The sequence below is a fragment of the Mobula birostris genome, chromosome 1, assembly GCF_030028105.1.
Source record: "Mobula birostris isolate sMobBir1 chromosome 1, sMobBir1.hap1, whole genome shotgun sequence".
In the NCBI taxonomy this organism is placed as follows: Eukaryota; Metazoa; Chordata; class Chondrichthyes; order Myliobatiformes; family Myliobatidae; genus Mobula; species Mobula birostris.
Window position 1 is genome coordinate 2,306,756 of NC_092370.1, and position 27,900 is coordinate 2,334,655.

Consider the following 27,900-nt stretch of genomic DNA (forward strand, 5'->3'; position numbering starts at 1 on the left):
GTGACATACGGTCATAAAGTGTTGAATCGTTGTGGATAGAGCTAAGGAACTACAAGGGCAAAAAGACCCTGATGGGAGTTGTATACAATCGCCCAAGCAGTAGTAAGGACGTGGTCTACAAATTGCAATGGGATACAGAAAATGCTTGCCAAAAGGGCAATGTTACAATAGTCATGGGGATTTCAATATACAGGTAGATTGGGAAAATCAGCTGGATCCCCAGACGGGGAATTTTTAGAATGCCAAAGAGATGGCTTTTAGAGCAGCTCGTGGTCGAGCCCACTGGGGGATCGGTTATTCTGGATTGGGTGTTGTGCAATGAACCAGAATTGATCAGTGAGTTTCAGGTAAAAGAACCCAAGTGATCAAATTCATAGAAACATAGAAAACCTACAGCACAATACAGGCTCTTCGGCCCACAAAGTTGTGCTGAGCATGTCCCTACGTTAGGAATAACTAGGCCTACCCATAGCCCTCCATTTTTCTAAGCTTCATGTACCGATCCAAAAGTCTCTGAAAAGACCTGATCGTATCCACCTCCACCACCGTTGCCGGCAGCCCATTCCATGCACTCACCACTCTCTGTGTAAAAAAACTTACCCCTGACATCTCCTCTGTACCTACTCCCCAGCACCTTAAACCTGTGTCCTCTTATGGCAACCATTTCAGCCCTGAAAAAGCCTCTGACTATCCACAAGACCAATGCCTCTCATCATCTTATACACCTCTATCAGGTCACCTCTCATCCTCTGACACTTCAAGGAGAAAAGGCCGAGTTCACTCAACCTGTTTTCATAAGGCATGCTCCCCAATCCAGGCAACATCCTTGTAAATTTCCTCTGCACCCTTTCTATGGTTTCCCCATCCTTCCTGTAGTGAGGCGACCAGAACAGAGTACAGTACTCCAAGTGGGGTCTGACCAGGGTCCTATATAGCCGCAACATTACCTCTTAGCTCCTAAATTCAATTCCACGATTAATGAAGGCCAACGCACCGTATGCCTTCTTAACCACAGAGTCAACCTGTGCAGCTGCTTTGAGCGTCCTATAGACTCGGACCCCAAGATCCCTCTGATTCTCCACACTGCCAAGAGTCTTACCATTAATACTATATTCTGCCATCATATTTGACCTACCAAAATGAACCACTTCACACTTATCTGGGTTGAACTATTTCTGCCACTTCTCAGCCCAGTTTTGCATCCTATCAATGTTGTGCTGTAACCTCTGACAGCCCTCCACAATATCCACAACACCTCCAACCTTTGTGTCATCAGCAAACTTACTAACCCATCCCTCCGCTTCCTCATCCGAACATGAGGAAATCTGCAGATGCTGGAAATTCAAGCAACACACATCAAAGTTGCTGGTGAATGCAGCAGGCCAGGCAGCATCTCTAGGAAGAGGTACATTCGACGTTTCGGGCCGAGACCCTTCGTCAGGACTATTCTGATGAAGGGTCTCGGCCCGAAATGTCAACTGTACCTCTTCCGAGAGATGCTGCCTGGCTTTCTGCGTTCACCAGGAACTTTGATGTGTGTTACTTCCTCATACAGTCATTTATAAAAATCACGAAGAGTAAGGGTCCCAAAACAGATCCCTGAGGCACACCACTGGTCACCGACCTCCATGCAGAATATGACTTATCAACAACCACTCTTTGCCTTCTGTGGGCAAGCCAATTTTGGATCCACAAATCAATGTCCCCTTGGATCCAATGCCTCCTTACTTTCTCAATAAGCCCTGCATGGGGTACCTTATCAAATGCCTTGCTGAAATCCATATACACTACATCTACTGCTCTTCCTTCATCAATGTGTTTACTCACATCCTCAAAAAATTCAATCAGGCTCGTAAGGCACGACCTGCCCTTGACAAAGCCGTGCTGACTATTCCTAATCATATTATACCTCTCCGAATGTCTATAAATCCTGCCTCTCAGGATCTTCTGCATCAACTTACCAACCACTGAGGTAAGACTCACTGGTCTATAATTTCCTGGGCTATCTCTACTCACTTTCTTGAATAAAGGAACTACATCTGCAACCCTCCAATTCTCCGGAACCTCTCCCATCCCTATTGATGATTCAAAGATCATCGCCAGAGGCTCAGCAATCTCCTCCCTCGTCTCCCACAGCAGCCTGGGGTACATCTCATCCGGTCCCGGCGACTTATCCAAATTTATGCTTTCCAAAAGCTCCAGCACATCCTCTTTCTTAATATCTACATGCTCAAGCTTTTCAGTCTGCTGCAAGTCATCACTAAAATCTTTTTCCATAGTGAATACTGAAGAAAAGTATTCATTAAGTACCTCTGCTATTTCCTCTGGTTCTATACATACTTTCCCACTGTCACACTTGATAGGTCCTATTCTTTCCTGTCTTATCCTCTTGCTCTTCACATACTTGTAGAACACCTTGGGGTTTTCCTTAATCCTGCCCGCTAAGGCCTTCTCATGGCCCTTTCTGGCTGTCCTAATTTCCTTTTTAAGCTCCTTCCTGTTAGCCTTATAATCTTATAGATCTCTAACTTTACCTAGCTCTCTGACCCTTTTATAAGCTTTTCTTTTCTTCTTGACTACACTTATTACAGCCTTTTGTACCCCACGGTTCCTGTACCCTACCATAACTTCCCAGTCTCATTGGAACGTACCTATGCAGAAATCCACACAAATATCCCCTGAACATTTGCCACATTTCTTCCTTACTTTTCCCTGGGAACATCTGTTCCCAATTTAAGTTTCCAATTTCCTATCTGATAGCCTCATAATTCCCCTTACTCAAATTAAACGCTTTTCTAACTTGTCTGTTCCTATCTCTGTCCAATGCTATTGTAAAGGAGATAGAATTCTGATCACTATCTCCAAAATGCTCTCCCACTGAGAGATCTGACACCTGACCAGGTTTATTTCCCAATACCAAATTAAGTACAGTCTCTCCTCTTGTAGGTTTATCTACATATTCATCCTGAAATTTGAGAAGGAGAAGCTAAAGTCAGATGTATCAGTATTATAGTGGAGCAAAGAGAATTACGGAGGCATGAGAGAGGAGTTGACCAGAATTGAATGGGTAAAAACACTGGCAGGGATGACGGCAGAGGAGCAATGACTAGAATTTCTGGAGGCAATCCCAAAGAAGACGTATTCTAAATGTAACATAACCGTAGCTAACAAGAGAAGGCAAAGCCAACATAAAAGCCAAAAACAGAGCATATAACAGAGTAAACATTTGTGGGAAATTAGAGGATTGGGATGCTTTCAAATACCAACAGAAGGCAACTAAAAAGTCATTAAGAAGGTAAAGACGGAATACGAAAGTCAGCTACCCAATAATATTACAGTGGATACCAAATGCTTCTTCAGATACATAAAGTGTAAAAGAGAGGAGCGAGTTAATTTCTGACCACTGGAAAATTATGCCGGGGGACAAGAAATGATTAAGTATTTCGCACCAGTCATCACTTGGCATCAGTATGGTGGAGTTTTTGGGTGGCAGGGGTCATGAAGAGTGTGAAATTACCATAACTCAAGTGAAGGTTCTTAGGAAACTGAAAGGAGTGAAGGTAGACAAGTTCATTGGAGCTGATGGTGGACACCCCAGGGTTCTGAAAGAGGTGGCTGAAGAGATTGTGGAGGCATCAGTAATAACCTTTCAAGAACTACTAGTTTCTGGAATAGTTCTAGAAGACTGGAAAATTGCAGATGTCATTCTATTCTTCAAAAAGGGAGAGGGGCCGAAGAAAGGAAATTATAGGCCAGTTAGTCTGACCTCAAAGGTTGGGAAGGCGTTGAAGGAAGTGGTTTCGGGGTACTTGGAGGCACTTGATAAAATAGGTTGTAGTCAGCATGTTTTCCTCAAAGGAAAATCATGCCTGACAAATCTGTGAGAATCCCTTGAAGAAATAATAAGCAGGATAGACAAAGAAGAATCAGTTGATGTTATGTAGTTGGATTTTCAGGCGGCCTTTGATATGGAGCCACACATGAGGCTGCTTAACAAGCTACATGAGATTACAAGAATGATACTAGCATGGATAAAGCAGTGGCTGATTGGCAGGAAGCTAAGAGTGGGAATCACCTACCACCCCACCAGCCTCCGGGTCCAACATATTATTCTCCGTAACTTCCGCCACCTCCAAAGGGATCCCACCACTAAGCACATCTTTCCCTCACCCCTCTCTCTGCATTCCGCAGGGATCGCTCCCTACGCAACCCCCTTGTCCATTCGTCCCCTCCATCCCTCCCCACTGATCTCCCTCCTGGCACTTATCCGTGTAAGCGGAACAAGTGCTACACATGCCCTTACCACCATTCAGGGCCCCAAACAGTCCTTCCAGGTGAGGCAACACTTCACCTGTGAGTTGACTGGGGTGATATACTGCGTCCGGTGCTCCCGATGTGGCCTTTTATATATTGGCGAGACCCGACGCAGACTGGGAGACCGCTTTGCTGAACATCTACGCTCTGTCCGCCAGAGAAAGCAGGATCTGCCAGTGGCCACACATTTTAATTCCACATCCCATTCCCATTCTGACATGTCTATCCACGGCCTCCTCTACTGTAAAGATGAAGCCACACTCAAATTGGAGGAACAACACCTTATATTCCGTCTGGGTAGCCTCCAACCTGATGGCATGAACATCGACTTCTCTAACTTCCGCTAAGTCCCCACCTCCCCCTCGTACCCCATCTGTTACTTATTTTTATGCACACATTCTTTCTCTCACTCTCCTTTTTCTCCCTCTGTCCCTCTGAGTCCCATTCTCTGGGTCCCCCCCTCCCCCGTCTTTCTTCCCGGACCTCCTGTCCCATGATCCTCTCGTATCCCCTTTTGCCTATCACCTGTCCAGCTCTTGGCTCTATCCCTCCCCCGCCTGTCTTCTCCTATCATTTTGGATCTCCCCCTCCCCCTCCAACTTTCAAATCCCTTACTCACTCTTCCTTCAGTTAGTCCTGACGAAGGGTCTCGGCCTGAAACGTCGACTGCACCTCTTCCTAGAGATGCTGCCTGGCCTGCTGCGTTCACCAGCAACTTTGATGTGTGTTGCTTGAATTTCCAGCATCTGCAGAATTCCTGTTGTTAATGGGAATAAAGGGAGCCTTTTCTGGTTGGTGTTCCACAGGGTTACCTTTATCTTAGAAAGGGTGTGCTCAAAGGGGACTATGGAGCCATGAGGGAGGAGCTGGCCAAAGTTGACTGGAAAGGTACCCTAGCAGGGATGACAGTCGAACAACAATGGCGGGTATTTCTGGGAACAATACACAAGGTGCAGGATCAGTTCATTCCAAAGAGGAAGAAAGATTCCAAGGGGAGTAAGGAGCGACCGTGGCTGACAAGGGAAGTCAAGGACAGTATAAAATAAAAGAGATGAAGTATGACACAGCAAAGATGAGCGAGAAGCCAGAGGATTGGGAAACTTTTAAAGAGCAACAGAAGATAACTAAAAAGGTAATATGGGGAAAAAAATGAGGTACGAAGGTAAGCTAGCCAAGAATATAAAGGAGGATAGTAAAAGCTTCTTTAGGTATGTGAAGAGAAAAAAAAATAGTTAAGACCAAAGTTGGGCCCTTGAAGACAGAAACAGGTGAATTTATTATGGAGAACAAAGAAATGGCAGATGAGTTGAACAGGTACTTTGGATCTGCCTTCACTAGAGAAGACACAAACAATCTCCCAGATGTAATAGTGGCCAGATGACCTGGGGTAATGGAGGAACTGAAGGAAATTCACATTAGGCAGAAAATGGTGTTGGATAGACTGATGGGACTGAAGGCTCAAATCCCCAGGGCCTGATGGTCTGCACCCCAGGGTACTTAAGGAGGTGGCTCTAGAAATAGTGGATGCATTGGTAATCATTTTCCAATGTTCTATAGAGTCAGGATCAGTTCCTGAGGACTGAAAGGTAGCTAATGTTATCCCACCTTTTAAGAAAGGACGGAGAAAGAAAACAGGGAATTATAGACCAGTTAGCCTGACATCAGTGGTGGGGAAGATGCTGGAGTCAATTATAAAAGATGAAATAGCAGCACATTTGGATAGCAGTAACAGGATCAGTCCGAGTCAGCATGGATTTATGAAGGGGAAATCATGCTTGACTAACCTTCTGGAATTTTTTGACGATGTAACTACGAAAATGGACTAGGGAGGGCCAGTGGATGTAGTGTACCTGGACTTTCAGAAAACCTTTGATAAGGTCCCACATCAGAGATTAGTGGCAAAATTAGAGCACGTGGTATTGGGTGTAGGGTACTGACATGGATAGAAAATTGGTTGGCAGACAGGAAACAAAGAGTAGGGATTAATGGGTCCCTTTCAGAATGGCAGGCAGTGACTAGCGGGGTACCGCAAGGCTCAGTGCCGGGACCACAGCTATTTACAATATACATTAATGATTTAGATGAAAGGATTAAAAGTAACATTAGCAAATTTGTAAATGACACAAAGCTGGGTGGCAGTGTAAAATGTGAGGAGGATGTTATGAGAATGCAGTGTGACTTGGACAGGTTGGGGGAGTGGGCAGATGCAGTTTAATGTGGATAAATGTGAGGTTAACCACTTTGGTGGTAAGAACAGGAAGGCAGATTACTATCTGAATGGTGTCAAGTTCGGAAAAGGGGAAGTACAACAATATCTTGGTGTCCTTGTTCATCAGTCACTGAAAGTAAGCATGCAGGTACAGCAGGCAGTGAAGAAAGCTAATGGCATGTTGGCCTTCATAACAAGGGAAATTGAGTATAGGAGCAAAGAGGTCCTTCTGCAGTTGTACAGGGACCTGGTGAGACCACACCTGGAGTATTGTGTGCAGTTTTGGTCTCCAAGTTTGAGGAAGGACATTCTTGCTGTTGAGGGAGTGCAGCGTAGGTTCATGAGGTTAATTCCCGGGATGGCGGGGCTGTCATATGTTGAAAGATTGGAGCGACTTGGCTTGTATACACTGGAATTTAGAAGGATGAGAGGCGATCTGATTGAAACATAAGATTATTAAGGGATTGGACATGCTAGAGGCAGACTGAGGGTAGCAGACACCAACAGAATCAACAAACTTATTCGTAAGGCCAGTGATGTTGTGGGGATGGAACTGGACTCTCTCACGGAGGTGTCCGAAAAGAGGATGCTGTCCAAGTTGCATGCCATCTTGGACAATGTCTCCCATCCACTACATAATGTACTGGGTGGGCACAGGAGTACATTCAGTCAGAGACTCATTCCTCCAAGATGCAGCACAGAGTGTCACAGGAAGTCATTCCTGCCTGTGGCCATCAAACTTTACAACTCCTCCCTTGGAGGGTCAGACACCCTGTGCCAATAGGCTGGTCCTGGATTTATTTCATAATTTACTGGCATAATTTACATATTACTATCTAACTATTTATGGTTCTATTACTATATATTATTTATGGTGCAACTGTAACGAAAACCAATTTCCCCCGGGATCAATAAAGTATGACTATGACTATCACTATGACTACTATGACTAAACATGTTCCCGATGTTGGGGAAGTGCAGAACCTGAGGCCACAGTTTAAAAATAAGGGGAAGGCCATTTAGAACTGAGTTAAGGAAAAACTTTTTCACCCAGAGAGTTGTGGATCTGTGGAATGCTCTGCCTCAGAAGGCAGTGGAGGCCAATTGTCTGGATATTTTCAAGAAAGAGTTAGATAGAGCTCTTAAAGGTAGTGGAGTCAAGGAATATGGGGAGAAGGCAGGAACGGGATACTGATTGTGGATGATCAGCCATGATCACAGTGAATGGTGATGCTGGCTCCAAGGGCTGAATGGCCTACTCCTGCACCTATTGTCTATTGTCCATTGAAACTGGAGAGGGTTTAAAGGAGGTTCATGAAAGTGATTCCAGGACTGAACGGCTTGTCATATGAAGAGCATTTGATGGCTCTGGGCCTGTATTCAATGGAATCAGAAGAATGATGGGTGATCTAATTGAAATCTATTGAATGGTAACTCAAGGTATTTTATAGGGATCAGTTTTGGGACAAATTATTTCACGTTACACATCAATGATTTAGATGACAAAATGGATGGCTTTGTTGCAAAGTTTGAAGATGATACGAAAATGGCTGGAGGGGCAGGTAGTTTTTTTGGAAATGGAGAGGCTACAGAAGGACTTAGACAGATTATGAGAATGGGCAAAGAAGTGGCAGATAGTATACAGTGTTGGGAAGTTTATGGTCATGCACTTTGGTAGAACAAATAAAAGGGTTGACTATTTTCTCACTGGAGAGAAAATACAAAAATCTGAGGCACAAAGGGACTCGGGAGTCCTTGTGCAGGATTCCCTGAAGGCTAATTTGCAGGTTGAGTCTGTGGTGAAGAAAGCAAATGTGATGTTAGCATTCATTTCAAGAGGCTAGAATATAAAAGCAAGGATGTAACGTTGAGACTTTAAAAAGCACTGGTGAAGCCTCACATGGAGTATCGTAAGCAGTTTTGTACTCTTTATCTTAGAGAGGATGTGCTGAAACTGAAGAGGGTTTAAAGGAGGTTCAGGAAAATGGTTCCAGGATTGAACAGCTTGTCATATGAAAAGTGTTCGATGGCTCTGGGCCTGTATTCACTGGAATCACGACACATGCCAGTGATAATAAACCTGATTCTGATTCTGAATCAGAAGAATGAGGGGTGACCTAATTGAAATGTATTGGATGGTGAAAAGCCTTGATAGAGTGGATGTGGACAGGATGTGTCCTATGATGGGAGAGTCTAAGATCAGGGGACACAGCCTCAGAATAGAGGGGTGTCCTTTTAGAACAGAGATGAAGAGGAATTTTTTTTAGCCAGAGAGTGGTGAATCTGTGGAGTTCTTTGCCACAGGCGGTTGTGGAGGCCAAGTCTTTATGTATATTTAAGGCAGAGGTTGAGAGATTCTCGATCGGTCAGGGCATCCAAAGATATGGATGAAAGGCAGGAGGTTGGGGCTGAGAGGAAAAATGGATCAGCCATAGTAAAACAGTGGAGCAGACTCGATGGGCCAAATGGCCTAATTCTGCTCCTATATCTTATGGTCTTTTATCTTGCGTACAGACGCTCTTGTGCCGAGTGTCACTTTATGGACATACAATCACTCGTGTGTGTGTGTGTGTGTGTGTGTGTGTGTGGTGCTTTTGTATATTATCGTGTTCTTTATCTTATTGGTTTTTTTGTGCTGCATTATATCAAAATTTCAAAATTGTATGTGGAACACGTTGCCAGAAGTAGCTGTAGAGGCAAACACATGAACAACATTAAAAACGTACTTGCTGAGGCACATGGATTCTGTTTGACCTTTGAATACCTTGCCACCGCCGAGGTCTTGTCATTATGACAGTTGTTTACTGCTTACCTGTTCTGCAAAGTACGTATATTTTTGAATTAACTTACTGATGGTAATATTTTGTTTTACGTGATGTATGTTGTGTGGATGCACCTTGGTCTGGAGGAACATTGTTTTGTTTGGTTGTATATATGTACAGCCAGATGACAATACACTTGAACTTGACTCTTATCTTGGGGCATGACTTAAAAGATGTGATAGCACACACACTTCAACTGCAACTGTTGAGACACAGCATTTTATGGATCCTGTTTTAAACTGGCAAGCCTAATGGGCATGGTGGATACGCTGATCAAGCTGGTGGGAAGGAGTCTTCAATGTATAGACAGACCTTTGCCTTCACAAGGATTCTGCAGTGATCACTTCATGTACCAACACACCAACCCACAGACTGGTGACGATAAGAGAGATCCTTCGTCACAAGATCACAAGACAAAGGAGCAGAAGTAGGCCACTTGGCCCATCGAGTCTGCTCTGCAGCTCCCCCACGAGCTAAACTATTCACCCATCTAGTTCCAATTTCTGGCTTTTTCCCCATAATCCCTTGATACCCTGACTAATTAGATACCTGACAATCTCCTCCTTAAACACCCTCAATGATCGGGCCTCCACAGCTGTATGTGGCAACGAATTCCACAAATCCACGACCCTCTGGCTAAAAAAATTTCTCCTCATCTCTGTCTTAACTGGGTACCCTCTAATTCAAATACTATGGCCTCCTGTCCTGGACTCACCCACCAAGGGAAACAACCTTTCCACATCTACCCTGTCCAACCCTTTCAACATCGAAATGTTTCTATGAGATCCCCTCTCATTCTTCTATACTCTAATGAATACAGTCCAAGAGCTGACAAACACTCCTCATATGTTAGCCCCTGCATTCCAGGAATCACCCTCGTAAATCTTCTCTGAACTCTCTCCAACATCAGTACATCCTTTCTAAGATAGGGGGCCCAAAACTGCACACAGTATTCCAAATGAGGTCTCACTAATGCCCCATAGAGCCTCATCAACACCTCCTTACTCTTATACACTATAGCCAACATAGCATTCGCTTTCCTTACCGCCGATCCAACTTGGTGGTTAACCTTTAGGGTATCCTGCACGAGGACCCCCAAGTCCCTCTGCACTTCCGATTTTTGAATTTTCTCCCCTTCTAAATAATAATCTGCCTGATTATTTCTTCTTCCAAAATGTACAACCGTACATTTGGCAAGGTTGTATCTCATCTGCCATTTCTTTGCCCACTCTCCTAAACTGACTAAGTCTCCCTGCAACCTTTCCGTTTCTTCAACATTTCCTGCTCCTCCACCTATCTTGGTGTCATCCGCAAACTTAGCCACAAAACCATTTAATCCATAATCCAAATCATCGCTATACATCGTAAAAAGAAGCGGCCCCAACACCGACCCCTGTGGAACACCACTAGTAACCGGCAACCAATCAGAATAGGATCCCTTTATTCCCACCCTTTACTTTCTGCCTATCAGCCAATGCTCCACCTATTTCAATATCTTTCCTATAATTCCATGGGCTCTCATATTATTAAGCAGCCTCATATGCGGCACCTTATCGAAGGCCTTTTGAAAATCCAAGTACACAACAGCCACAGCCTCTCCCTTGTCAATCTTATTCGAGATTACCTCAAAAAATTCCAATAGGTTGGTGAGGCAGAATCTTCCCTTCATGAAACCATGCTGGCTTCGCCTATCTTGTCATGCACCTTGAGGTATTTCATAACCTCGTCCTTGAGGATTGACTCCAATATCTTTCCAACTACCGATGTCAGACTAATAGGTCTGTAATTTTCTTTTTGCTGCCTCCTTCCTTTCTTAAATAGTGGAATTACATTTGCGACCTTCCAGTCCTCCGGAACCATGCCAGAGTCTATTGATTCCTGGAAGATCATTTCCAATGCTTCCACAATCTCCAAAGCCACCTCCTTCAGAACCCTTGGGTGCACCTCATCCGGACTGGGAGACTTACCTATTCTTAGTCCACTTAGCTTCCCAAGCACTTTCTCTCTAGTAATCTTGACTGTACCTAATTCTATTCCCTGATACCTCTGGTATATTGCTCATGTCTTCCGCTGTGAAGACTGATGCAAAATACTCATTCAGTTCCTCCGCCATCTCTTTGTTATCCATTATAATTTCTCCAGCATCATTTTCAATCGGTCCCGTATCTACCCTTGTCACTCTTTTACTCTTTATATATTTTAAAAAAACTCTTAGTATCCTTTTTTATGTTAATCGCCAACTTCCTTTCATAATTCATCTTTTCTTTCCTCATGACTTTCTTAGTTTCCTTCTGTAAGTTTTTAAAAGTCTTCCAGTCCTCATTTTTCCCACTAATTTTTGCTTCCTTGTACGCCGTTTCTTTTGCTTTTATTTTTGCCTTAACCTCTCTCATTAGCCACATTTGTGCCATTTTTCCATTCATGATTTTCTTTTTTCTTGGAATATATTTTTCCTGCATTTTCCTTATTTCTTGTCGGAATTTCATCCAATTCTGCTCTGCCATCCCTCCATTTAGCTTACTTTTCCAATCGACTTGGCCAGTTCCTCTCTCATACCACTGTAATTTCCCCTGTTCCACTGAAATATCGATACACCTGATACCAGCTTCTCCTTTTCAAATTTGAAACTGAACTCAATCATATTATGATCACTACCTCCAGCTCCCTAATCGCCTCAGGTTCGTTACACAGCACCAATCCAAAACAGCCGGTCCCCTGGTGGGCTTCTGGACAAGCTGCTCCAAAAAGCCATCCTGTAGGCATTCTACAAGCTCCCTCTCCTGAGATCCATTACTTTCCTGACTTTCCCAATCCACTTCCATATTAAAATCCCCCATAATTATCTTGACATTTTCCTTCTGACACATTTTTTCTATTCCCAGCTGCTGTTTGGACTCGTAGTCCACATCCCGGCTGCTGTTTGGACTTGTAGTCCACATCCCAGCTCATGTTAGCTTGCTTACAAACTGTTCTTTATTCCAGAGCTCATTCCACATTGACGTCCGGCTGCAGAGAGCTGGACTTTGCACATTCATCCTCACATCATTCCATAGATGCTCAGTAGGGAGCATCCCAACAAGCTGCATCGCTAAATTGGGTAGGGAAGCTGCACTGTGGTGGACAGGAAGGTCGCCAAAACTACCCAATGCATCATTGGCACCAGCCTACCTGCCATCAAGGATACATATACAGAGAGGTGCCGGAGAAGGGCCGGGCCAGTATTCCTCGGGTCCTGGCAACATCCTTGTAAATCTTCAGGCTTTTTCCACTGAGGTTGGGTGGGACAAGAGGCCATGGTTATGGGTGAAATATTTAAGGGAAATTTGAGGGGAATCTTCTTCACTTGGGGGTGGTGAGAGCAGCCAGGGAAATTAGTGGATGCAGATTTGATTTCAACATTTAAGAGAAATTTGGACAGGTACGTGAATGAGAGGGGTATGGAGAGCCATGGTCCAGGTGCCGGTAGATGGGACTAGGCAGATTAACAGTTCAGTATGGACTAGATGGGCCAAAGGGCCTGTTTCTGTGCTCTATAGGATTCTATGACTCTATGATTTTAATTTAAGGATACGCTGTGGGCAGCCCTCATGTGTCGTCAACATAGCCATGCCCACAATATTACCTGCTTGATTTATTTTGCTCCTTAAAGCTGTGTTTCTCCTTACTCTCAACTCACCATCAGCATTTTCCTTCCTCTCAACCCAATATCAGCATTCAAAAGCAATATGTCTGCCTGAAGTGGAGTTGATTTGGTGGGCTAAATGGCCTAATTTTGCTCCTTTGTGCTATGGTCTCTGAGAGAGACATTATATAAAACCAAAGCTGCTTTCAGAGTGCCACTGTTCCATTATCAGTACAAGTCTAAAGCACTGACAGGTCTGTACACCACAGGAGAGAACCAGTGAGTACTCAGCATGCCAACGCACACAGAGCAGCAGGGATCCTGCCATTTACCAATGGCTTGATTGGAGAATGCTGCCTGCAGTTTCCTATCCTTTGGAAGGTCAACATGCACACTGGATTTCTGCTGTGAATTTAAAAATTAGATTATCTCGGTGTCCTCAGGCCCTTTAACAATAATATTGATTAGGACTAATTGCTACCAGAGGGCTTTGGTATAATTGAGAGACATTATGATACAGGACACTATTCCATCATACTGCTGAGCTGGTCAAATAACAACCCACTCTAATCTCAGTTCACAATCTTCAGAGCACCGTAGATTACAGAAAATCAAGTTGCCATTCAACTGTGCAGGTTCTTGCTTCCACCTCAGACAGGGAGCTCCAGACCCACAACATAGGCACAAGAGTCATACTTTATTGATCCCAGGGGAAATTGGTTTTCGTTACAGTTGCACCATAAATAATAAATAGTAATAGAACCATAAATAGTTAAATAGTAATATGTAAATTATGCCAGTAAATTATGAAATAAATCCAGGACCAGCCTATTGGCTCAGGGTGTCTGACCCTCCAAGGGAGGAGTTGTAAAGTTTGATGGCCACAGACAGGAATGACTTCCTATGATGCTCTGTGCTGCATCTCGGTGGAATGAGCCTCTTGCTGAATGTACTCCTGTGCCCAACCAGTACATTATGTAGTGGATGGGAGACATTGTCCAAGATGGCATGCAACTTGGAGAGCATCTTCTTTTCAGACACCACCATGAGAGGGTCCAGTTCCATCCCCACATCACTGGCCTTACGAATGAGTTTGTTGATTCTGTTGGTGTCTGCTACCCTCAGCCTGCTGCCCCAGCACACAACAGCAAACATGATAGCACTGGCCACCACAGACTCGTAAAACATCCTCAGCATCGTCCAGCAGATGTTAAAGGACCTCAGTCTCCTCAGGAAATAGAGACGGCTCTGACCCTTCTTGTAGACAGCCTCAGTGTTCTTTGACCAGTCCAGTTTATTGTCAATTCGTATCTCCAGGTATTTGTAATCCTCCATCATGTCCACACTGACCCCCTGGATGGAAACAGGGGTCACCAGTACCTTAGCTCTCCTCAGGTCTACCACCAGTTCCATAGTCTTTTTCACATTAAGCTGCAGATAATTCTGCTCACACCATGTGACAAAGTTTCCTACCGTAGCCCTGTACTCAGCCTCATCTCCTGACCAACATTGACTGACGAAAGAAAAATACTTCTCAATTTCTTGTTTATCCATCCAAAAATTACCCTAATTGCTCAACACATTTTTGTGATAACTAAGCAAATATTCTTCAGCATTAAAGAACTCTCACCTGTTGCGGAGAGCATATTTCCTATAGTGGAGAAGTTTAGGACCAGAGGGCACCGCCTCAGAATAGAGGGATATCCACTTAGAAATGTGGTAAGAATATAAAAACATAAGAAATAGGAGCAGGAGTAGGGCATCCGGCCCATAGAGGCTGCTCCACCATTTAATAAGATCATGGCTGAACTGGCCATGGATTCATCTCGAACGAATTGCCTTTTCCTCAGAACTTTTATTTCCCCTACTATGCAAAAAATCTATCCAACCTCATCTTAAATATATTTACTGAGCTAGCCTCCACTGCCTCTCCGGGAAAAGCAGTTCCTCCTCATCTCCGTCCTAAATCTACTGTCCTGAATTTTTCTTACGACAGCACTCCGTGTAGACGTGCTCAATGGTGGATACCTTTTTCTGTGATGGACTGGGTCATATCCGGCACTTTCTGCAGCCTTTTCCCTTCCTGGGCATTGGTTGCTTCCATACCAGGCCAGTATAATTAAATTTTCATTTATTGCAATATTGTGAGGGTTTAATACAATTAAATCTCAAAGTTTAAAGTAAATTTATTATCAAAGTACATATATGTCACCATATACAATCCTGAGGTACGTTTATTTATGAGCATACTCAGAAAATCCAAGAAACACAGCAGAATCAATGAAAAACCGCACTCAAAAGTATAGACTAACAATGAATGTACAAAAGGCAACAAAACTGTACAAAGACAAAATGAAAAATAAATACTAATAATAAAAATTGGGCGATGCTCTGGCCAGCGTCTCTACTATATGTGGCTGAAACTGAAACCTGGCTGTGGGTATAAAAAGCAATACTCTTTTGCTTTAGAAATGGAGTGACGTCGATGGAACAGAGTGATATATTTGCTTTAGAAATGGAGTGACGTCGATGGAACAGAGTGATATATTTGCTTTAGGAATGGAGTGATGTCGATGGAAGAGAGTGATATGTTTGCTTTGGAAACGGAGAGATGTCTATGGAACAGAGTGATATGGCCACTGCCTGGGGATAGCCAGCCAGGCCTGGAGCTAGCTCTGGGCATGACAGTATGTGAACTGTGAGCACGGCACAGCTGAATAGATGGGCAGGCACTGGGAAACCAAAAAAGATATTACCAACATTCAAAGTAGCCCAACAACACCACAGGCTGTGAATACTGCAGGTGTTTCTTGGGAAGCAGTCCACTTAAACTGAGACCACTCAAGCAGTTAAGAGAAGAAGGACACACATGAAATGGTCATTAGGAGTAAACACATTCATTATGCGTGTATATTATCGAGTAACGGAACTCCAGGCTGACGTGACAGGATACGAGACAAACTTCATCAACAGTTACACTGTAATATCTTTGTAAATCTTCAGAAAGCCACAATACTAAACACCAACAGAATAGTCTGAATGTTTCTAGCAATTGACAAATGAGCGTGCTTGGCTATGCCTGTACCTCAGGTTTTACCAGCTGAAAAAAATAAAATAATAAATAAGCAATATATATTGAGAATATGAGATGAAAAGTCCTTGAAAGTGAGTCTGTACATTGCGGAATCAGTTCAGATTTGAGGTTGGAGAAGTTATCCACACTGGTGGGTATATTTAAGGTAGAGATTGATAGGTTCTTGATTGTACATGGCATCAAAGGTTACGGGGAGAAGGCCCGGAACTGGGGTTGAGGAGGAGAAAAGAAAAAGGATCAGTCATGATTGAATGGTGGAGCAGACTCGATGGGCCAGATGGCCTAATTCTGCTTCTATGTCTTATGGTCCTACCTGATGGCTGAAGGGTAATAACTATTCCTGAACATGATGGTGTGGGTCCTGCAGCTCCAGTATTTAATCATGCATTTATTCTGCAAAGTAATATTCCTCTAGGCTCCTCTCACTTCACCATTTCCTCAGAAGTATAACAGGTCAGATAATATCCCTGTCCAATACAGGAAATGCTGCCATGGCGTGATTTCAAGAAAAGAAGATTACTTTGAAAGACCGTGGCATGGCTTCTGATGAATTATTACGCTAGAATTAATGACTGTTAAATTTGTGGGATATCAGGTCTGAGCACATTAATATCTAGTAAATTCAAACATTGATTAACATGCTAATCAACACTGATTCCATACCTTTGTTACCAGCATCCATGAACTGTACCATACTGTGGACACACAGTTCTTCAACTTCACAGAGACCACTTGCAGAGACACTCCCAGAATGCCACTGTTAAAAGGAAAAGATATGACTTACTGTAAAAGAAATCCTTTCTTTTTACAGGGATGAAGAATAGGTTATGGGGCATACACAGAACTTCAGAAAACTGACCTCAACCAAAATTTAACAATTCCAATTTCTCATCAAATATTGAGGAAATTTTTTTTTAATTTAGAGATACAATGCAGACAGGCCCTCCTGGCCTACCCGTTTAGCACTAGCCTAATCACAGGACAGTATTCCTTCTATCTTGGTTATTTATTAAACTAATAGTTTATCAATACTGTTCTCCTGAGTAAAATTCCAATATAAAATGCTCATTTACCTTACCCAGCACTGACATTGCCTTTAGATAATTATCACCATCTTTGATTCCGTTAGGTCTTATCCACTTCATTCTGACCAATGTTCTGTAAAGTGTAACAGCTACAGAGGGAGCGCAGGGGTAAACACTGGGTCAAACTATCATTTAAGTATCCAGAGAAGCTGAACATCCTGGGAGATGCCCTTATCCAAAGGTACATTTGGTTGGAACTTCCATCTAAAATGATTATGAGGACATGCAGTCCTCTTTTATTGTCATTTAGTAATACATGCATTAAGAAATGATACAATATTCCTCCGGTGTGATATCACAAAACACAGGACAGACCAAGACTGAAAATACTGACAAAACCACATAATTATAACATATAGTTACAACAGTGCAACAATACCATAACTTGATGATGAAGTCTATGAGCACAGTAAAGTTCAAAGTTTCTCAAATGTCCCACATCCCACGCAGACGGGAGAAGGAAGAAAAACTCTCCCTGCCATGCCAGACCACAATCCGACTCTGAGTCATCCGAAAACTTCGAGCTCTGATCAGCTCTCCGACACCGAGTACTGAGCAGCATCTCTGTCCGAACGATTCGATCTCCTTCTCGGTTGCCAAAAGCAGGCAAGGCCGGGGATTTTGAGGCCTACCCTCCGAAAGATTCCTGACCGCACAGTAACGACTGCAGCGAATGGGCGTTTCAGAAATTTCTCCAGATGTTCCTCTGTGCTTTCATGTCCCTCTCCATCAAATCAGAATTGTCCACGGCCCCTATTTAACAGATACGATATAATTTTTCACCAGAGGGCTGCGCTCGCCATCTTCTCCTCCCTTCTTCAGAATCTATTCTCCAGAGTGTCGTCCCCTCTTCATCTTTAAAAACCTTTTCAAAAACTTTTATTTATTTCTCTTCATCCTCCTTTCTAGAGTCTAAAGACTTCTCTCATGCTCTCTGTAAAAATCAACACAAGATGGCATTGAGCTGCAGTATTCGTTGAGGTTGTGGCTCAGACTTGGTTTTTTAGTTTCATAGGCATGGTTTTGGGGACCGAGAAAGGAGCTAGGGGCTAGGTTATTGTTTAGGGTCAAAGATGTGGGGGAAATTAGAGGGCAGGCCAGGGTCTAAGCCTCTGCTCTGCATTCAAAGGCCAGTGGAAAGGGTGAGAAAGCAGGAGAACAGGGTTGAGGGATAATAAATCAGTCATAATGGAATGGCAGAGCAGACTCAATGGGCTGAATGGCCTAATTCTGCTCATTGTCTTATGCTGACTTGTTCCCACAGTTGCCAGCACGCAGTCAGCTCTCCAAAAGACCACAATACATGCAGCAGCCTTTAGGGGAATACCTCTGCTTAATGAATGGATTGTGTGACTATGGAACAGAAGTTGAGAAAATGGTTTTGTGGAGTTAGAGGATATTTGCTCTGCCCACCGTTACAGATTTGAAGTAGATGAACTCTACTCTCCTTGAATATACAATTGTCGGGACGATTGCAATGCAGCAGCAGGATGAGGATGAAGCAAGCAGCAGCTGCCCTGGACAGGAAGCTGGGTGACTGGAGCATTAACTCTGCAGGGAAATACTGGGCAGAAAGCTGAACGAAGCTGTGATTGAGAACCCAGATTTCAGTATAGCTAGATGCTGGAGCATTGGCTTTTCAAACGACAAGACTTCAGGGAAAAACAAGATTAATAAAACTTGCTTATTCAATATGTAAATCAAAATTTTACAAAGATTAACTTTAATTGTCACATGTACATCAAAACATACATTGTTTATGTCAAATCAGGTCAGCGAGGATTGTACTGGGGAATGGCCCACATGCTACAGCGTTTGCTTCACATGTACATTGAAATGTACAGCACTTGCTTCACATGTGACAGGCAGCAGGATTGATGGCCACGTTCTCCATTCCTCTCTAGGGTCACACAGTAGCACACGGCTCAGTGTAATGCTGTTACTGCACCAGCAACTCGGGTTCAATTCCACTGCTCTCTGTCAGGAGCTTGTGCATTCTCCTCGTAACTGTGTGGGTTTCTTCCAGCTCTCTGTTTTCCTCCCACATTCCAAAGGTGCATGGCTTGATCACATGGGTATAATCACGCAGAGTGGGCTTGTCCAGCTAGCAGGGCCTGTTACCGTGTTGTATCTCTAAATAAATAAATCATTTAAAAGTGTGTCTCCAGTGCTTCCAGCGCCAACATAGTATGCACACAACTCACTAACCCTAACTGTGGCAGCCCAGAAACATAGAAAGCCTACAGCACAATCTGAAGGCGGCGCTTAGGAGGGACGATGGCGCCTAACGGTGGATCCTTTGCTTGCATCTTTGGAAGCAGCTCTATTTCTACATTTAATATCTTTATTTTTCCCTTTCAGGATTCTTTTGAAGACCCTGACCTGGAGTTACACGCAGGCTTCAGTTCTTTGTGGGAATGGGACCCATTCTCGGGGTTCCACGACTGGCCATTATTCAACATGCCAAGGGTTTGGCCTGAGAGTTTCGATCGCGTTCCGAAGCCTATGATCTCGGGGCTCTGTAGATGGGCGGATCGAGGGTCGGTGTCACAGCAGGAGACTCGCGTGTTGTCGGGGAGGCCAGAAAATCTTTCGCTCTGGGCCTGAAGACTCAAGGTCTTTGCCATCTTCAGACACAGAGCTCAAAAAAAGCGACAAAATGGACTTTTAACATCGTAAACCAGCGGGTTGTTGTTATGTCTCCCACTTGCTGCGAAAATGCAGGAAACCTCCCTTGTCCTTGCCAGGGAGAGAGAGAACCTTTAGTTTGTCGATTGTTGGATGAAATGTGAAGCCTTTGGGGTAACTTTGGTCTGTGTCTTTGCTATTGCTTAGCACACGCTTGGGCTCAATGATGGTACCGATGCACGTTTTTTTGCCGGTGGGGGGAGGGGGGATCGTTGCCTCGCTGCCGCTCACACGCGAGGGGGGGAGCTGGGGGGGGACTTTGGGGTTCTCACGTTTAACTGTTGTTCATTCTTTGAGGCAATTCTCTGTTTTCGTGGATGTTTTGCAAAGAGAAAGCATTTCAGGATATATATTGTATACATTTCTCTGACATTAAATTTGACCTTTGAACCCTTGAACAATACAGGTCCTTCGGCCCACAAAGCTGTGCTGAACATGTCCTTACTTTAGAAATTGTCTAGGGTTACCCATAGCCCTCTATTTTTCTAAGCCCCATATACCTGTCCAGCAATCTCTTAAAAGACCCTATCGTATCCGCCTCCACCACCGTTGCCGGCAGCCCATTTCACGCACTCACCACTCTGTGTAAAAAAAACTTACCCCTGACATCTCCTCTGTACCTTACTCCAAGCACCTTAAAACTGTGCCCTCCCATGTTACCCATTTCAGCCCTGGGAAAAAGCCTCTGACTATCCACATGATCAATGCCTCTCATCATCTTATACACCTCTATCAGGTGTACACGACTAAACTAAAACTAAAGCAATTCTGGTTTTCAGGTAATAGATTTAAAAACATCACACCAGATGATTTTTGGACATTGCAGTACTTCCTACATCACTCGGTGAGCTTTACTTTGGAAAAAGTGAAGCAAGGAAAAAGAAAATTATGTTATAAATTCATGATCACAATTTCCTATTGATGTAATAGCAGATGAAAAAGTTGTTCCATTCGAGGCTGAGTTCATTCACAAATGTCAGGAGTGTTGTTTTAATATTGTGAATTTTCTATGATAGAGTTGAACAGAGAGTCATAGACTAAACACTACGTTATGCTAAAACTATGCTAAACATTTTATAAATACATATTAACTCTTACTTTAAATTCTGAGCATCGTAGTCGACAAAATCGTCACACCTCATTGCCTGGAAAATATTTACTAGATTGGTAGCAAGTTGGAAAACCTCAGTTAATGTGGAACATCTGAAAAAGCAAGAGTTATTATCCCTGAAACAAAAAAATATTAGTAGCAACTTAGCAGGTCAGGAAGCATCCATAGAAATGAATGAACAGTCAACATGTTGAGCTGAGACCGTTCATCAGGACTGGAAAAGAAGGAAGACGATGCCAGGATCAGAAGGTGCGATGAGGGGGAAGAGAAGAAGCTGGCATGTGATAGAGGAGACGAGAGGAAGGGAAATTGGATGGGTGGGGGGGGGGGAAGTGAGAAGCTGGGAGAAGATAGGTGGAAAAGCACGTTTATGGGCCACAAAAACAACATTGGTTAGATACTGTCTCCCACATCGGTTGCATTTGTTATTTGACTGGTCTAGCACTGAATGTCTGTGTTCATGACCTGCTTCACATTTCTTCTACCTTTTCTCCTCGATAGCTGGGATTGACTTCTTGACAATGCAGTGCCAACTTCTTCTGTCCAAAGCATCTTTCTCCCAGGTGTTGACATTCATGTCGGTGTTCTTCATATGGTGCTTGAGCACATCTTTGTAGGGCAGCTTCTGACCACCCCGCTTCCTCGTTCCTTCATGTAGCTCGCCACAGAAAACAGCTTTGGGTAAATGATCATCACTCATTCTTGTGCCATGACCAGTCCAACGCAGCTGAGAAGCTGTAATGAGCGACTCTACACTGACTGTCCCAGCACGTTTGAGCACCTCCACATCTGGTACCCTGTCTTGCCACTTGATGTGTAATATTTGCCCCTAGTCCCATCTCCAGCCGTCTCGACTCCGTCTTGCCACTGGATCCAGATGGGAATTGGGAAGAGAGAGTGAGGCTGACACTCCGCAACTCTCCCTCACTTAAATCCAAACCACGCGCTAGTCTCAACACCATCTGGTCCTCATCGACGTCGACGATGGACGAACAACAATATTTGGTGTAAATGCCTGTGTTGTGTCTTGGTCAATTTCTTGATGTGCTTCTGATACAATGTCATCATTTCAGTTGAATAAAGCAACTGAATTATTCAACTAGAAGCCTAATGGCCTGGGGAAAGAAACTGTTTCTCATCCTGACCGTTTGCATTTTTATGCATCGTAGTCTCCTGCCTGATGGTAGAAAGTCAAAGAGGATGCTGGATGGATGAGTGGGATCCTTAATAATACTAAGGGCCCTGTCTATGTAGCACTCCTGATAAATGTCCCCAGTGGATGGTAGGGAGACCCCTATGATCCTCTCAGCTGTTCTCACAGTCCTTTGTAGGGACTTCTGGTCTGATGCTCGACTGCACCCAGACCAGATGGAGATAAAACTTGTCAGAACACTCTCAATGGTGCTCCTGTAAAACGCAGTTAAGATGGTGGGGGGGAGCATTGCTTGTCTTGATCTTAGGAAGTGGAGGTGCTGCTGTGTCTCCCAGGAACTTGGCGCACTTAACTTTCTCTACACAGGACCCATGTATTCTCAGAGGGGGATGGTTTATCTGCATCTTCCTGAAGTCCACAATGATTTCCTTTATCTTCTCCACGTTCAGGTTTACATTGCTCCTCTCATGCCAATCCAGCAGCCGCTCCACTTCCTCTCTATACTCCATCTCGTCATCGTTCCTGATAAGGCCGACCACTGTCGCGTCGGCCACAAACTGATGACACGGTTTGAGCTGGGTCCTGAGTCACAGTCGTGTGTCAGCAGTGTGAACAGCAGTGAGCTGAGCTCACAGCCTTGGGGAGCACCAGTGCTCAGCGTAATGGGACAAAAGACATTGCTGCCCACACGGACTGACTGTGGCCTCACCGTTAACGAGTCCAGTATCCAGCTGCAGAGCAGATGTTGAGACCCAGCAACAACAGGTTCCCCACCAGCTTCTGGGGTACGAAGGTGTTGAATGCCAAACTGAAATGGACAAAAGCAGTCTAACATATGAGACCCCATTTTGCAGGTGGGACTGGACAGAGTGGAGGGCAGAGGCTATTGCATCACTAATGGATCGATTTGAGTGATGAGCGAGCTGGAAAGGGTCCAGTGTAGCCAGAAGAAAAGCTTTAATGTGCTCCATGACCAGCTGCTCAAAGCATTTCATAATGATTGATGTTAATGCCACCAGATGAAAGCCATTTAGTCATTTACTGACACCCTCTTTGGCAGTGGAATGATGGTTGCCTCCTTGAAAACTGAGGAGTCAGAGGACTGTTCCAGAGAGTTGTTGAATATATTCGTCAGCTGGGCTGTGCAGACTTTCAGAACCCAACCCGTGTATTGTCGGGCCCACACGAGAACATCTGCAGATGCTGGAAATTCAAGCAACACGGGACCCCACAGCTCCGCGTGGGTTGACTCTGGCCAGGGTCTACCTCACCTCAGTTCATCCAGACGGAGTGACTGCTCCCCTGGGGAGAGGGGTGCCTTCCTCACCAGCACTTTGCTCGGCGCATCAAACCGGCCGTAGAAGACATTCAGCATCTCAGGGAGTGAAGCATCCTGGTCGCTGATATGTAGGGTAGACTTGTAGTCTGCATCCCTGCCACATGCACCTCATGTCTCTGGTATCGCAGAAGTGGCAGTGAATTCTCTGAGAATGCTCCCATTTTGCCTTCCTGATGGAGCAGGGAAGTGTTAGTGGGAAATGTTGGTGGTGTTGATAATCACAAATGGTTTCGTTGGATTAAAAAGGGAGAAATTGAAAGAATGAAACAATTCTGAACAAGAAAAAAAGAAAGAATGATCAGTACCTGGATTAACAAAAAAAAAATCTGTGACATGAGGAATTGCTTTGAATACACTGTGATTTTAATTTGTAATACACAGGCTGACTCAACAGAAAATATCAGAGGAATAGAATGAATTGTTGAAAGGATAAAGAATTGTAGGGCTAAGGGGATAGGCCAAGGAGTGAGACTAATTGGACAGTTATAACAAATATCTGACACTGATACAAAGGGGCAAACAAGGAACATGCACAGATTAAACAAAACACCGATCAATGCTTTCCAAACAATTACCACATAAGTTCAGAAAACAGCAATACACAATAGATGATCTATGGCTTTTAAAGTCAGATTGCCCTTGGGAGTATTCTGAGCAGTTTTGGGCCACTTATTGAATAAAAGATATGGTGCCATTAGAGTGTCCATAGGAGGTTCACAAGAATGATTCTGGAAATGAAAGGGAAAGAACTCTTGGATGTTAAGCTCCCAGCTATAAACTTCTTTCAGCCACGATTCAGTGAAGCTCACAAAGTCATACATACCAAACTATAACTGTGTTACAAGTTCATCTGCCATATTCTGTATACTGCGTGCATTCAAATATAACACCTTCAGTCCTGTATTCACCCTTTTTGATTTTGCCTGCCTTTTACATTGTAACTCATCCTGTTGACCGCAGTTTTACCCTACCATCAGCCCCTCCTTGCTACCAGTTTCACTACACACTGCTTCTGTTTGTAAACCACCTACCCCATCCTCAGCTTGATCACTCCCATTCCCATCTCTCTGCCGAATTAGCTGAAACCCTCCCCAACAGCTCTAGCAAACCTATTCGAAAGGATATTGTTCCCCCTTGTGTACACATCATACATTCCCCAGAAGAAATCCCAATGATCGAGAAACCTGAACCCCTGCGTCTTGCACAGTTGCTCAGCCACGCTTTCATCTGCCAAATCATCCCACTCTTACCCCCACTGACACGTGGCACAGGCAGCAATCCAGAGGTTACTACTCTGGAGGTCCCACATCTCAGCTTTCTCCCTAACTCTCTAAAATCTCTCTGCAGAACCTCCTCACCTTTGCAGAGGGTGGTGGATCTGTGGAATTCATTGCCACAGACAGTGGCGGAGGTCAAGTCATTGGGTACATTTACAGAGGCTGATAAGATCTTGATTAGTCAGAGTGTCAAAGGTTACAAGGAGAAGACAGGAGAATGGTGTTGAGAGGGATAATAAATCAGCCATGATGGAATGGCAGATCAAGACTCGATGGGCTGAATGGTCTAATTCTGTTCCTATATCTTACAGACTCACTTTCAAAGGCTCTACAACTCACGTTCTCAGTATTAATTATTTGTTATGTTGCTTTTTGTATTTGTACTGTCCATCTTCTCTTGTACATTGGTTATTTATCAATCTTTGTATGGAGTTTTCCAGAACGAGGGGTCACAGTTTGAGGATAAAGGGGAAGCCTTTTAGGACCGAGATGAGGAAAAACTTCTTCACACAGAGAGTGGTGAATCTGTGGAATTCTCTGCCACAGGAAACAGTTGAGGCCAGTTCATTGGCTATATTTAAGAGGGAGTTAGATATGGCCCTTGTGGCTACGGGGGTCAGGGGGTATGGAGGGAAGGCTGGTGCAGGGTTCTGAGTTGGATGATCAGCCATGATCATAATAAATGGTGGTGCAGGCTCAAAGGGCCGAATGGCCTACCCCTGCACCTATTTTCTATGTTTCTATGTTTTAATGATATATTGGGTTTCTTTGTATTAGTTGTGAATTCCTGCAAGAAAATGAATCTCAGCATTGTATATGGTGACATAGGTGTACCTTGATAATAAATTTACTTTCTACAAGAATGGCATTGACTGTCAGTTTAACTGCATTTCACTGGCCTTATGATTCAGATTATTTTAATTTATTTATATTATTCATTCCAATGCAATTGAAGAGTGCTGACATCTATAGACTTTTACTCTAATTATAAGTTATTCATGTTTGCCATACAGAGTATTTCACATCTGTTTACAATACAAGGAAAATTAAATATATCAAAATACGTACATTTAATGTCAGAGAAATGTATACAATATACATCCTGAAATTCTTTTTCTTCTGGGACTCAATACGCTCCAGAATGATAAGACCATAAGACGTAGGAACAGAATTAGGAACAGAACGATGAAAGGTCTTGGCACAAAACATCAACTCTTTTATTGCTTTTCTTAGACGCTGCCTGAGCTGCAGAGATACTCCAGCAGTTTGTTTTTTTGCCTGGGTTTCTAGCATCAACAGAATCTCTTGTTTTCATAAAAGGCTACAAGGTCAACTTTAAACTTTATGAATCATTTTTGTAACAGAGTTTCACTGGAAACAGGAAAGGCCACAATTAAAATATCTGAAATAGTTTTCCTAATGAATATCCACAGTATGCAGTGAAGTCATTGGCTTTCACATTCATAAATAGAACAGTGCTTACGAACATTGATCCAGCTCTTTGAGAATATTACTTATGAAGGAACCAATGTGTCTATGTTGAGTGAGGAAGACAGAACCATTTCATTACCTGGCACAACAACCACTATGAAATCTGTAAGAGGTGAAGAATGGAAACGTTAGGACATCAAATGCATCACCTGGAATCAGAAAAAGAAAACTTTATCAAAATAGTCCATTAGAGTTTGAGGTTTTGAGATGGTTTCCAGTTCAATCTCTTAACAAAATGTATCAACAAAACACATTCTGGATGAGGCTTTTATTTTTGTCTTTGTAGAAAGAAAAAACAATTATTCAAAATATGGAACATGAATACTTCATACTTTATACTTTATTGTCACCAAACAATTGATACTAGAATGTACAATCATCATAACGATAATTGATTCTGCACTTACTGCTCCCTAGATTACAAATTGATAGTAAATATTAAAAATTTAAATTATAAATCATAAATAGAAAATGGAAAGTAAGGTAGGACAAAAAAACCGAGACGCAGGTCCGGACATTTGGAGGGTACAGCCCAGATCCGGGTCAGGATCTGTTCAACAATCTTATCATAGTTGGAAAGAAGCTGTTCCCAAATCTGGCCGTACGAGTCTTCAAGCTCCTGAGCCTTCACCCAGAGGGAAGAGGGACAAAAAGTGTGTTGGCTGGGTGGGTCGTGTCCTTGATTATCCTGGCAGCACGGCTCCCACAGCGTGCAGTGTAAAGTGAGTCCAAGGATGGAATGTCTTCAATTATTTATTACTATGAAGCTACATTAGTACTGCACATTTTACCTGCTGTTCTTGTGTTTTGGATATTCACTGACAGTGAAATTGAAGCAAGATAATAAGCTTAAATTTCAAAATTAATTTATTATCGAAGTACATATATGTCACCATATACAACCCTGTGATTCATTTTCTTACAGGCATTTATGGTAAGTACAAAGAAGCAAAATAAAAAACCAGCAAAATAATAATAAATAAGTAATAATAAATAATAATAAACATTGAGAACATGAGATGAAGAGTTCTTGAAAGTGAATCATAAATTGAGGAAACATGTCAGTGATGGGGTGAAGTTATACCCTTTGGTTGATGGGTTTTTTTTTGTAATATAATTTTTATTGAGTTTTCAAAAAAAATACATGAAAAGATAAAATCTACCCTCCCCCCTCCCCTTAACCCTCCACCCCCCATATATAGTCCTACCTAAAAAGAAAGAAAGAGAGAAAAAAGAAAAGAACCGCCTGGGTGTTGGAAGGTTTCCACATGCTCCATGGGATTCAAAATAAATTTGGTATAATTATTTGTTACTTTCCCCAAGGGACCAAGGTCTTTATCGGAGCACTTAAATATGCCACCCTATCTTTTGTAAATAAGGGCGCCAAATATTCAAAAATGTTACATATTTATCTCTTAAATTGTAAGTAATTTTTTCGAGTGGAATAGAACTAGCCATTTCATTATTCCAACGATCCATACTTAAATACGAATCAGATTTCCAAGTAACTGCTATAGTCTTCTTAGCTACTGCCAATGCAATTTTTATAAATTCTTTCTGATATTTATTCAATTTAAGTTTGGGTTTTATCCCTTCAATATCACCTAATAGAAATAATACAGGGTTATGTGGAAGTTGAGTTCCAGTAATTTGTTCCAATAAGACTCTTAAATTTATCCAAAAGGGTTGAATTTT

General features: G+C 43.1%; 1 protein-coding gene across 11 annotated transcripts in view; it reads right to left on the reverse strand.

Annotated features, from left to right (window-relative positions):
• The window catches only part of LOC140194236 (UDP-N-acetylglucosamine transporter TMEM241 homolog), a 214,513-nt gene that overhangs the window by 55,785 nt on the left and 130,828 nt on the right, over positions 1 to 27,900 (reverse strand). For 2 of the 11 annotated variants that reach the window (XM_072251704.1, XM_072251703.1), the window contains exons 12-14: positions 26,285 to 26,354; positions 20,933 to 21,037; positions 16,725 to 16,818 (exon numbers count right to left, since the gene is read on the reverse strand). In XM_072251704.1, the coding sequence (XP_072107805.1) occupies positions 16,725 to 16,818; positions 20,933 to 21,037; positions 26,285 to 26,354 (269 nt within the window). Of the gene's footprint in view, positions 1 to 16,724; positions 16,819 to 20,932; positions 21,038 to 22,772; positions 23,710 to 26,284; positions 26,355 to 27,900 lie in introns of those variants that run through there. The other 9 variants (XR_011885167.1, XR_011885163.1, XM_072251709.1 and 6 more) reach the window with 8 other exon arrangements.